The sequence below is a fragment of the Diplotaxodon limnothrissa genome, linkage group LG18, assembly GCF_057381915.1.
Source record: "Diplotaxodon limnothrissa isolate DT_005_m linkage group LG18, D_limnothrissa_male_GT1.1, whole genome shotgun sequence".
Classification (NCBI taxonomy): Eukaryota; Metazoa; Chordata; class Actinopteri; order Cichliformes; family Cichlidae; genus Diplotaxodon; species Diplotaxodon limnothrissa.
Window position 1 is genome coordinate 26,279,573 of NC_140613.1, and position 11,166 is coordinate 26,290,738.

The 11,166-nt window shown below is 41.3% G+C and overlaps 2 protein-coding genes across 2 annotated transcripts; one reads left to right on the forward strand and one right to left on the reverse strand.

The window, feature by feature from the left end:
* Positions 1-1,442: 1,442 nt before the first annotated feature.
* On the reverse strand, positions 1,443-7,517 carry LOC146613810 (peroxiredoxin-6-like). The gene is made up of 5 exons (XM_085376909.1): positions 7,426-7,517; positions 6,687-6,843; positions 1,973-2,122; positions 1,706-1,852; positions 1,443-1,571 (listed from the first exon to the last, which is right to left on the reverse strand). Exons 1-5 carry the CDS (start codon positions 7,515-7,517, stop codon positions 1,443-1,445), a joined length of 675 nt encoding a protein of 224 aa, XP_085233035.1.
* Positions 7,518-8,033: 516 nt separating this feature from the next.
* Positions 8,034-11,166, forward strand: LOC146613811 (polyisoprenoid diphosphate/phosphate phosphohydrolase PLPP6-like). Its single transcript, XM_085378546.1, has 2 exons — positions 8,034-8,412; positions 10,745-11,166. Exons 1-2 carry the CDS (start codon positions 8,034-8,036, stop codon positions 11,164-11,166), a joined length of 801 nt encoding a protein of 266 aa, XP_085234672.1.

The following is an 11,166-nucleotide window of genomic DNA, read 5'->3' on the forward strand; positions in this document are numbered from 1 at the left end:
TATTGTGGCCCGTTGTGTGGTACAGACCACCCAAGAAATTTGTTTTCAGTCTCCCCTCAACTCTAGATTACATGGATGGATGAGCTCGGTGAACTGATTAAGGCTCTGAGGGAACACATGAGTGTTGACTGATGTGCTTCATGGAGCGTTGCAGTGAGACGTCGCCACACTCACATTTTCCAGACCACAGAGTGAATGTACCTGGCTTCAGAACTATTCAGCAGGCGTGGATGTTAATCTGAGCAATAATGAGAAATCTTCTTGTATTTGTGGTGGTGTAATCCCAGACTGCAAGGAAATGTTTCTGCAGCCTGAATATTGAACTGCCAGCTGCTGGAATGCATCCATATTACTGGCCAAGGGAATTCGTCATTGCTGTTGCTATTTTGAGTGTAGTTTGAATCAGCACACTGTTTGGATTCCTCCATCATCTGAGAAAGAGGTCACACAGATAACAGTGGATGATGAATGGATCCTGACCACCCCAGCAACCCTTACTAGACATGCAGATGAATGCTTTCTCTAACATCTGCTTCAGCTTCTAATTGAACTCCCCTTTGAAACATTTTTCAAATCTTTCTATTTTTTGTGATATTGTATTCATTTATTTCATCATTTTTCATGTCTGTAATGGTCATTTGTTACAGCAGTAACAGTTACTTAACACTAAGTAGAGATATTAATGTTTGTATGTTGCACACCTAAAGTTTATATATGCAACTTTCTAACCAAGCTAAATGCTAATGCTAATGCTAAACTAACGCCAAGCTGAAAAATGAGGACAACAGATGCCAGTGGTGTCATATTTGCTACGTCCATCTTTTATGTGCAGGGTTGTGGAGACCTTCTAAGGAGTCAGCTGTGCATTTTCTCTTATTAATATCACAGCTGATTATAGATGGACCTTGCTAACCAAACTAGCTAGCTCTTGATTTAGTTCAAAACTCCTCAGATGGTATGGCAACATCAAGGCATCAATACGAGAGTAGCTTATGGGTATGGATATTAATAAACCTATTTGTGAGGTCATATTCCTATATGTATTTATGATATACAACGTATGGCTTAAATGGCATCATAAACATCTTACCTTTGAACCTGTAAACAACATGCCAACAGTATTTCTGCTAAAAAAAAAAGAGACTTATTCTGCCACACTGTAGATTAAAAAAAAATCTTTTATTCAAATAGTAATCTATTTCCCCATGACAGCTCCTTTCCATCTGTCTTCTTAGAAAAGTAGGCAGCTTGAGGAGAGGAAGTTGTACTAAATGTCTCAATCCTATATCATAAGGCACTGGTATTCATTCCATCCATACTGACTGGGACTTATTCACAGCTGGGATGTCTATCAACCAGGTGAGAGCGCTGTCCATGCAGTGGACATTGCAGTCCACGTAAAAGATGCAAGTGTTGAATATCAGCATCCTTTCTGCCTGTGCTTATGGCTGGGGTGTGTAGCGCAGGTACTTCTTGCCAGAGGGGAGGTCTTTGGTGTAGACGCCAGCTGGGAACAAAGAGGCGGCCTCTTCTTCAGACATACTCGGGGGAACCATCACGCAGTTTCCAGGCTGGAGGAAGAGACACATTGCAAAAAGTCTGCTGGTCAACACAGCAGCTGCTCAGGTCCTATAGCTATTATCTGTGCCTTCAGCTGCTGTAATAACTGGCAGCAACTGAGGTCATTTTCAAATACATGGCATACCTTCCAGTCGGCAGGTGTGGCTACTCGCTTCCCTGCTGTGAGCTGGAGCGAGTCCACCACCCTCAAGATCTCATCAAAATTGCGTCCGGTGGTGGCTGGGTAAAGCAGGGACAGCTTTAATTTTTTGTCAGGACCAATAATAAACACCTAGATGGTGGGGGGAAAAAAGGTGAGAGAGTTTCCCAGTGAGAGGGATAAAAACCTTCACAGGAATGAGCAGAGATGGGGCACAAATTCCAAAAACAAATGTGTGTTTATGTTTCTCACACAGCGGGCAGTAAGGGGCATGCCATCTTTGTCCTTCTCATCTGGGTCCAGCATGCCCAGGGCGACTGCCAGCTCCCGTTTGCTGTCCGCTATGATGGGAAAGGGCAGCGAGCAGCAGGCAGACTCCTCACAGTTGTAGGCCACGATGTCCTAGTCACACACAAGAACAGACGCAAGCTCTCCATTAGATATTCAAAGCAAGTGTGAGTGGTGCAACATTGATTGAGCTCTGTCATATATACACTGTTACTCAGATTTCAATGTAGATTTCTGGGATGTGAGGAAATAATCCCCCACATTATTTAGAACACAATCTGTGGAGTCGTGGCCTGACGAGTTAGCTTTTCTGTGTTGTGCCATCCAACTTCGCCAGAAGTTGTTTGGTTTCCCAGATGGATAACTGGAACTGATCACAGCCACAAAACAGCAATTCAAAACAACAATATTGCAGACGTGGAAGCAGAGCAAGTACGGACGAAGGTTTTGGCCGGTCTCAGCAATGCAAAGCCCCCAGCATGCAACATCAGCATGGAGGAGAGGAAGGCACTCACATCACTTAGTAATGACAACAACATTATTATCCTTCCGACAGACAAGGGTAGGTGCACAGTTTTGCTAAACCAGAAAGCCCATCGTGAGTAAATTTTATCACTGCTCAGTGACAAAAATACTTATGAAGCAAGACCCAGAAAGTGGTTACAGGAAGAGGGTGATAGATTGTCTAGTTCAAACTGCTTCTGACAATCCTATTGACTGGACCTCATACCACAGGCTATACCCAGGGGAATCTACACCAAGTCTGTATGGTTTACCTTAGATACATAAACAGGGTGCACCTTTAAGACCGATTGTCTGTATGATCAACTCGATCACCTATAACATCTCAAAGTTTCTGGCTTCGATTCTCAACCAGAGGCAGCTCTGAACAACACATCCAGAACACCTTGGATTTGAATTGGGAGTTGGAGCAAATGAAGTATCTTGGAGTAAATATCACTAAAGATCTCTCTAAAATATATCATGTAAATTTTAAACCTTTGTGTTATAAAATAAATGAGGATATTAAAAGATGGAACTTAATACCAATTTTGTTTTTTAAGTCACGTATTGATACAGTCAAAATGAATATTTTGCCTAGGATGCTTTATCTGTTCCTAACACTCCCAGTTGAAATAACTGATAAACAATTTCAGGAGTGGGATAAAATAATCTCTGTGGCAGGGGAAAAGACCACGGATTAAGTACCAAACTATCCAGTTGGCTAAAGATAAAGGGTGGTTGGGGTTCCCATGTTTGAAAGATTACTATATTTCAGCTAAACTGAGGATCCTAGCGTGTTGGTGCAATGTAGACTACCAAGCAAGATGGAAAGAAATAGAAACAGTTGTCTCAAGAGATTTTCCGATTCAGGCAAGCTTATGGGACGTGACACTTATTAAAAAACAAATTAATAAAGGAAACCAATGGATTAACTTGCCTTTAAAACTCTGGTTACAGTTTCTTAATAAGAATGACTGGAATGAAGAGGCCAGGATCTTAAGATGGTGCGCTTATGATCTTGATTTTTTACCCAATAAGTTAGACCAGGGGTGGGCAATCTCAGTCCACGAGGGCCGGTGTCCCTGCAGGTTTTAGATGTGTCCTCGAACCAACACAGCTGATTTAAATGGCTAAATTAGCTCCTCAACATGTCCTGAAGTTCTCCAGAGGCCTGGTAACGAACTAATCATGTGATTCAGGTGTGTTGACCCAAGGTGAGAGCTAAAACCTGCAGGGACACCGGCCCTCGTGGACTGAGATTGCCCACCCCTGAGTTAGACGCAAGATATAAAAAAATGGGCAGGGCAAGGCTTAATGGCATATTGTATGTTTTATGATAAGGGAACTCTTAGGGATTTCCAATCAGTAAAAGATCAGTACCAGTTAAGCAATACGGATTTTTTCAGGTTTCTTCAAATCAGGCATCATCTACATAACTTTATACCTAAGTGAACAGATCTTTTCTCTCTTCCCGTTTTGAATATATTTGTCAAGGCTTACCATGCAGATCCTGGCCTCAAGGTGATTTCTAGATTGTACAAGGGTTTACAAGAGGTTAAGAAGTTGAACACTATCTACATTAAACAAAAATGGGAAAGGGAAACAAATACAGCAATTTCAAATGATATCTGGTATCAGCAGTGTGCCTTTCAGTGGAAAATTTCTAGTTCTAATATATGGAGATGTTTTGGTTGGAAGAGTCTCTGTAGGTTTTTTATTACACCTGCACAAAGTAAACACTATTCTAATCACTCTAGCTGTTGGAGAAACTGTGGGGCCCAAGGAATAAAACACTTCCACTTGTTTTGGTCTTGCCCATTGATCAACACTTTTTGGGTATCGATTCACTCTGAGTTACAGACCATTTTTAGTATGCAACTCCCCTTTAATTGGGATGAACTTTTGTCTGGATATTTATATTCAGTGAATGTAGATAAAATGTCCAAGCTGTTATATGGTATTCTGAGTCTGGCTGCCCGAAAGACTATTACTAAGAAATGGCTAAGTGTGAAAATTCCATCACTAAATGACTGGCATGAGACTGTTTATGGGTTGTTTAAAATGGAAAGAATTACCTTCTTTAACAGATTTCAATATGACATATTCATTGAGATTTGGGATAAATGGAAACATTATATGTCGTCAAGGAGACCCGATTTCGTTTGAATCTCTGTAATTCTGTATGCCATATTTTTGAACTACTATGTGTATATATGTGTATGTCTGTATGTATGTATGTATGTATAGGCGTATATATATATATATATATATATATATGTAAGTGATTACAGGATGACACCAACCTCAGCAACAGGACCACTCTCAGCACCGACCACGTGTGTTTGCTTTTGGAACTGTGTTTTAATTCCACCTATTTCACATATAAGAGTCAGTACTACAGGTAGAAACATGGGTGTGCCATGGGTTGCCCAGTTTCACCCATTGTGGCCAACTTTTACATGGAAGAAGTGGAAAATAGGGCTTTGTTATCCTACCCTGGAACACCACCAAGTCATTGGTTCAGGTATGTTGATGACACCTTAAGATGTGCCACAATTCACTGATCACATTAACTCGGTGGACCAACACATCAAATTTACCAGGGAGGATAATAATAATAATACATTTTATTTAAGAAAGCGCCTTTCAAAACACTCAAGGACACTGTTCACAAGCAATTACAACAAACAAAAATTTACAAAAATATAAGGATAAAACATAGAGCAAATAAATAAAATAAATTAAAGTAGCAGGATGGAAAAGCTTATGTGGAATAGGCTGTTGTGAACAGGTGAGTTTTGAGTCTGGACTTAAAAAGGGGGAGGGAAGTGATGGGGGCAGAGCCCCATGGTGGCTAGCCAAGGGGAAGGGATGGAAAGAGGAAGAAAGAGAAAGAGAGGAGGAGGATCTGAGACACCGAAAAGGAAAGGTGAAAAGGATATGAAGGATATGAAAAGTGGCAGGTTAGCCTTCTTAGACTGTGAGATTTCCATTAGTAATCAGGGACATTTAAAAGTTGATGTAAACCTACACATATGGATCAGTATTTAAGGTTTGACTCTCATCATCCACTGCAGCATAAACTGGGTGTCATCAGGACACTACAGCACGGAGCCAACACCATCCCCACAGACACAGCAGCCAGGGAAGCAGAAGAACATCGCATCAAGAAGGCCCTGAGTAAATGTGCGCAGTGGTCTTTGAACAGCGGTTGTTCACATAATAATCCTATTTTGCCACAGGAATGATGGTTGCTGATTATGTGCCTTGATGTTCTATTGTAGATATTCCACAGACATTATTAATGATTATTATTTCTATTAATCATTGTGATTGACAACTTTGGAGGCAGTATACAGTACTTAACCTTATACTTGGGAAGAGAAGTGATGCTCATTTCACAGCTGTTGCAAAGGCAACATGGTAGACTTTGAAGTGCAATATATATTTTTAAAAAGCATCAAATATTTGAAGCAGGAAGACAATTTCACACAAGGGGTTTTCAGGCTTTCTCAAAGATATATAGATTGATACTATATTGATCCCACAAGGGAAATGTAGTAGTTGTAACTGATGTAATCAAATTGAGTGCTAGCAGTAAAAAAAAGTTGCCACGGCTGAGATAGTCTCACTTTTAGCCTCTCTAAACACACAGCATTCATACACATCCCATAATCACAAGCCTCGTCCTTCTATAGATCCTCAATATGGTTCATACACCTTTCACCCCAGTTTTAAATTCACAGCTTGTGGTCGAAGCTTTATTTGTGTTGCAAATTCTTTCCGCACACACTATATATAGGAGTCAGGCCTGCACAGGCTCAATGTTCATTGTTCATTTGAGAAACCTGAGATTTTAATAGGAGTGAGGTTTTGAGTGAACCCAGAAGGATTCATTTATTTCAGCATGTTGTTGGAAAATCCTAAATACCCACATAGATTTAGCCCAGCATTAGTCCAGATATCTCGATGTCATTTGGCTTGCAAATCTCTTGTGCCTTGTTTAAAGAACTATGCTCAGCTGGGAAGTCAGAATGCTGAAATATCACCAAGCTTAGAGCACAGTTCACCAGCTAGCACCGACTTCCTGCTTTCTTTATGTGTTTTTCCAATACTTCTAAATACTTAAAGGTGTGCAGCAAATAAATAAATAAATAAAATGTAGTTACAACACCTTGGCCCAGCCGTGGTGATCCTCCAGGAAGTCCACTGATAGGGCGATCATTTTAACGTTGCGTTTACTGAACTCAGTGCTGAGTCTGGCAGCTCGGCCCAGCTCTGTGGTGCACACAGGAGTGTAGTCCCTGGGGTGGGAGAACAGGATTCCCCATCTGAAATGAGTCAGATTTACCACCATGCTCAGTTCGATCTCAGAAAAAAAGAGGCCTCATCCTGACCCAGTTTCCTCTCCGCATCAGTCTGCATTTCTTGATATTGTGTGTGTTACTGCTTGTTTCTGGGTTTCACAAAAGGACAACAGGATGTAAAACGAGTTTAGCAAAGTTGTCAAAAGTGATGGCAAAGTTGTTTTTCTCCACCTTGAGGTCAGCGGTCTGCACATAATCACTCAAAGGAGCGTTTTTTTCTCAGGTTTGACCTCAATTTCATTCGTTCAGCTTACAGATGCTCTCAATATCTGAAGACTTTCACTGTCTCACAAAGAGATGATTACTGATAGATGCACTAAGTGGTAAAGTGTTGTTTTAGACACACTTAGATCGCACTTAGACCACAATACCGTCATTACAGGTACAGTATGCAGATTTTAAAAATGCCACATGCAGTATTTCAAAGCAGAAGCGAAAAACCATGACAGGAACTACATCCCGCCCTCTCTCCCCGCTCTTAAGCGAATTCTCAATAAGTCTGTAAACCTGCAGCGTCAAAAATAAAAAGTCACAAAGTCTACTCACGAATCACCAAGAAATTCGTGGAGTTTAATTGTGCCGGTGGTGGTCTCTGCCTCGAAATCAGGAAACACGTCTCCGAGCAGCAGCCCCGGCATGCTGTGGCCGTGGAAGTGTTTAGTCCGGTGTGCAGTAGCTCTGGTGACAGCAGGTAGAGCAAAAATAAAGAAGAGGCGGAAACCACGCACGCACTGCCACAGCATGATAGACCCAATTTAGGTTCATAAAAAGCGCTGCGCTCTGAGCCTTTGGCGTAGTTGTGACACATTTTGCGCTCAGACCGGTGTCGTGAAGAGAATATAGACATTTATTATCATGAAATGTTTATTATGACACAACTAACAAAATAGTCAAACTTTACAGTCAAGGCGGGCTATCTGGTTCACAAGTGATAACGTGTTCGCTGGGTTTCCAAGTTTAAAGAAAAAGCCTAAAGCTCAACACCGGACCCGTTCAACGAGCACGGTTTTGTGGATTCATTCTTGTCACGTGACAAGAGCGGTCCCGTTCTAAACTGGTACCATTTATCCCCTGTAAACCGGGCAGGATGTTACGAGCTCATCAGGGGCCATAAAGGAGAGCGGATACACGACCTACGGCACTGTCCAACCAAAATGTCCTCACCAGGGTCCAGGCGGAATAGTTGCCGTGGAGCTGCGTGTGGAAGCCGGGCAACTTTTGAATACCAAGTCCGTCGCCGGAGCTCCAGCTGTTCTTACTTTGCCTCTGGAGCGCAAACGGGAGACTTTTCAGTCAGTCTGAGTCAGCCGATATTTACTGTAACGCTCCGGTTTTTGCTGGCGATAGATCTATGGCTGTCCAAACGGCTCGGAGTGTGCGCCTGTGAGGGGTCTGCATGGGGCAGCATACGGCCCTTGGTCCGGCTGGTCGAGTTCTCCGGTCATGTCATCCCGTGGCTCATCGGCACCGTGTACACTCTTCTCCGTGGACGAAGTGTGGAGGAGCAAGAGATCATGCTGAATTTGGCATTGGGTAAGTATCATTACACCATTAGGATTTCTGTCTTTAATGAAACAAAAATATGTTCTGATTTAATAAATAACACATCTCTAAGTCCACAGCCATCAACAGGCTCGATATTTACGTAAGAAGTGCTCCAAAGTCAAACTGACTTTAGCTGTCCGACGCTCTCGCAGCTTCATATTTATCACCACATTGCCGATAAGCCGGTGCGTTATTATGCACGTTTGTGCCATGGCCACAGTGGAACCCGTGGCATTCATAAGTGGCTCTCATGTTTGGTCAAAGCTAGATAACGTTAATAGCTCTTAATGTCCAGAGACCAAAATGAGTCCAACTAGTGCCAATTAATGCATTAGCAGGAGTAAATGGTGTCTGAGCGAGAAACAACTGCACGACAGCGATGGAAAGTTTTTCGTGGGAGCTGTCTGAGATGTGATCCACCGGTCATGGCTGATGATTTATTTGCACATGTAGATTATATTTGTGAACTTGCAGCCTTGAGTTCAAGCTCTGTGCTGCTATACTGTATTGTGTTGTGGTGAAATGCCAGAGCTATTTCTGGCCTGTAAAAGCCCAGGATGCCATGGAGATTTGGAGATAGTATATGATGTTAGACCAATCAGGTATTGACCTGGTCAAAGACCTTTAGAATTTTTTTTCTAGGTCAATAAATTGAGCTGGTTATATGCTTTTACTTCAGCCTTGCTCAGTTCCCCAAGGTGTTACATTAAGAGTTCAACATGTTTAAAATCTCAACTATTGGTTGATTCAACTGAAATAAAATTCCACTTGACTTCAAAATGTTTAGCAGAGTGCTAACTAAAGCTGCTAACCATGGTTCACTGCAAAATTTGACCTTTGCTATAATGATGTACTGAAAACATCTGAAGATGTTTGAAATACCTAGATCTCAGTTCTTTAAATATCTGAAAGCCCTCATGGACTATCAAAGATGTTCAAATGTAATTTATTAGCTCCTAAAGCTGCTGAGCTCGTTGAACTTTTGAACTTTGGGCGAGGCCATCAAGTATTTGTAGAGTATTCGCTGCGGATTCAAAACCTGTGTTAGGAAGCTTGAGAAAGTTTGAAATTTGATGATAAATGAGATGATGGGATAGGATATTTAGAGACATCAAAGGAATTGCAAGGGATGTAAAAGTATTACTTAGCCAATTTAATGTTATTAGTCATTTTTGTTGGACACAGTGCCGATCATGTAGATTTAGCTCACAAATCTAAATAATCTGCCAGGAATATTAATTAGAGTAGGGTCATTTACTCCAATTATGATCATGTAATAAATTCCAGGAATATTTTTTCAGGATTATGATAAGCATTAAGAAACAAGAATACAAACTGTGATCACAGCAGCAGACTGATTTTAGAGGATGTTAGGCTGAAGAGGTATCCTTGGTGTGAGAATAGACTGAAAAAATATCAATAGCTGCAGCATTTGGAAAAAAAATGTCTTGAAATAATTTGAAAACTGGACAATTATTCAAGAAAGCAGGGAAAATTTTTTACTTTTCCTCAGAGGACTCTTGACTTTAAGCCGCGAGGTGTGGAGCAATGTCAGTCGGCTGTTTCTCAGTATAAAAAATATATAAAACCTTATATAAGTTTTATATAAAACCTTAGTCTAGTAATTTTTTTTAATTAAAGAAGAAACTCAAACAAAGTCACCATGATTAAATATTAGATATAAGTTCAAGACAACTTTTCCACAGTATTTACATACTGCATGGTTACAGTAACACTGGTACTAGTAATCAAACCCTAAAAAGGCAGTCTCAGTTACCGGGGCAAGCTAACATAGGAAACCACATCATGAATTCACAAGCTAGTCGAAACACAGCCTAACTGAAATAATGCACAGCACCGATAAAGCTTATGAAGCTAAACATTATCTTTACCACAAGTTTTTCTTTTGCAGAAATGCCCCATACTTGGCAACATCAAGTGCTCAATTAAGCAACTGCGTGCAACTCAGAATGGGGACAGAAAGTACAGCTAACTTAAGCGGGAACACAAGTGTGTCAAAGCTGGTACAAATTAAGTTCAACACACTAAAGTAAAACTTTTGTTTGTCTTTACAGTGTAAATCTATAATTAACTGAAGCTTTAAATAAATGTATCAACAACTGAACAACTTCAGCTGCATTTTTTACTCATCTTTTCAGCTATTTAGTTCTTTTTCTAATATATTTTAAGGAAAATGTAATACTAATACTAATATTTAATAATAATAATAATTGTTATTATTGTAAACTAATATATATCTAATGCAATCTTGTTGTTATTTACATCCTCAACTTTAAAAACTACTCCTTCCTCCCCACAGCTCTGATTTTGGATTTGCTGCTTGTCAGACTTGTGAAGACTCTGGTCAGACGTCGCATGCCCACCCAGAACCGCTCGGAGATCCTCTCCACCTTCTTCGTGGAGCGCTATTCTTTTCCCTCCGGCCACGCTTCACGGGCGGCCATGTGCGCCCGGTTCTTCCTCGCCCAGCTGGTGGACACAGACTCCATGCGGCTCCTGGTGGTGGGGTGGGCTGCTTTGGTGAGCCTGTCCCGACTGCTGCTTGCAAGACACTATGTGACAGATGTGGGCTTTGGCTTGGCCATGGGCTACTGCCAGTACAGTCTGGTGGAAAGACTGTGGGTGACTTGGGACTGGTTGCAGGACGCGCTGCTCATTGGCCTGGGAGAGAGGCTGAACAGGGCTTACGATGGACTCTGGATGCTAGATGGGAAACATTAG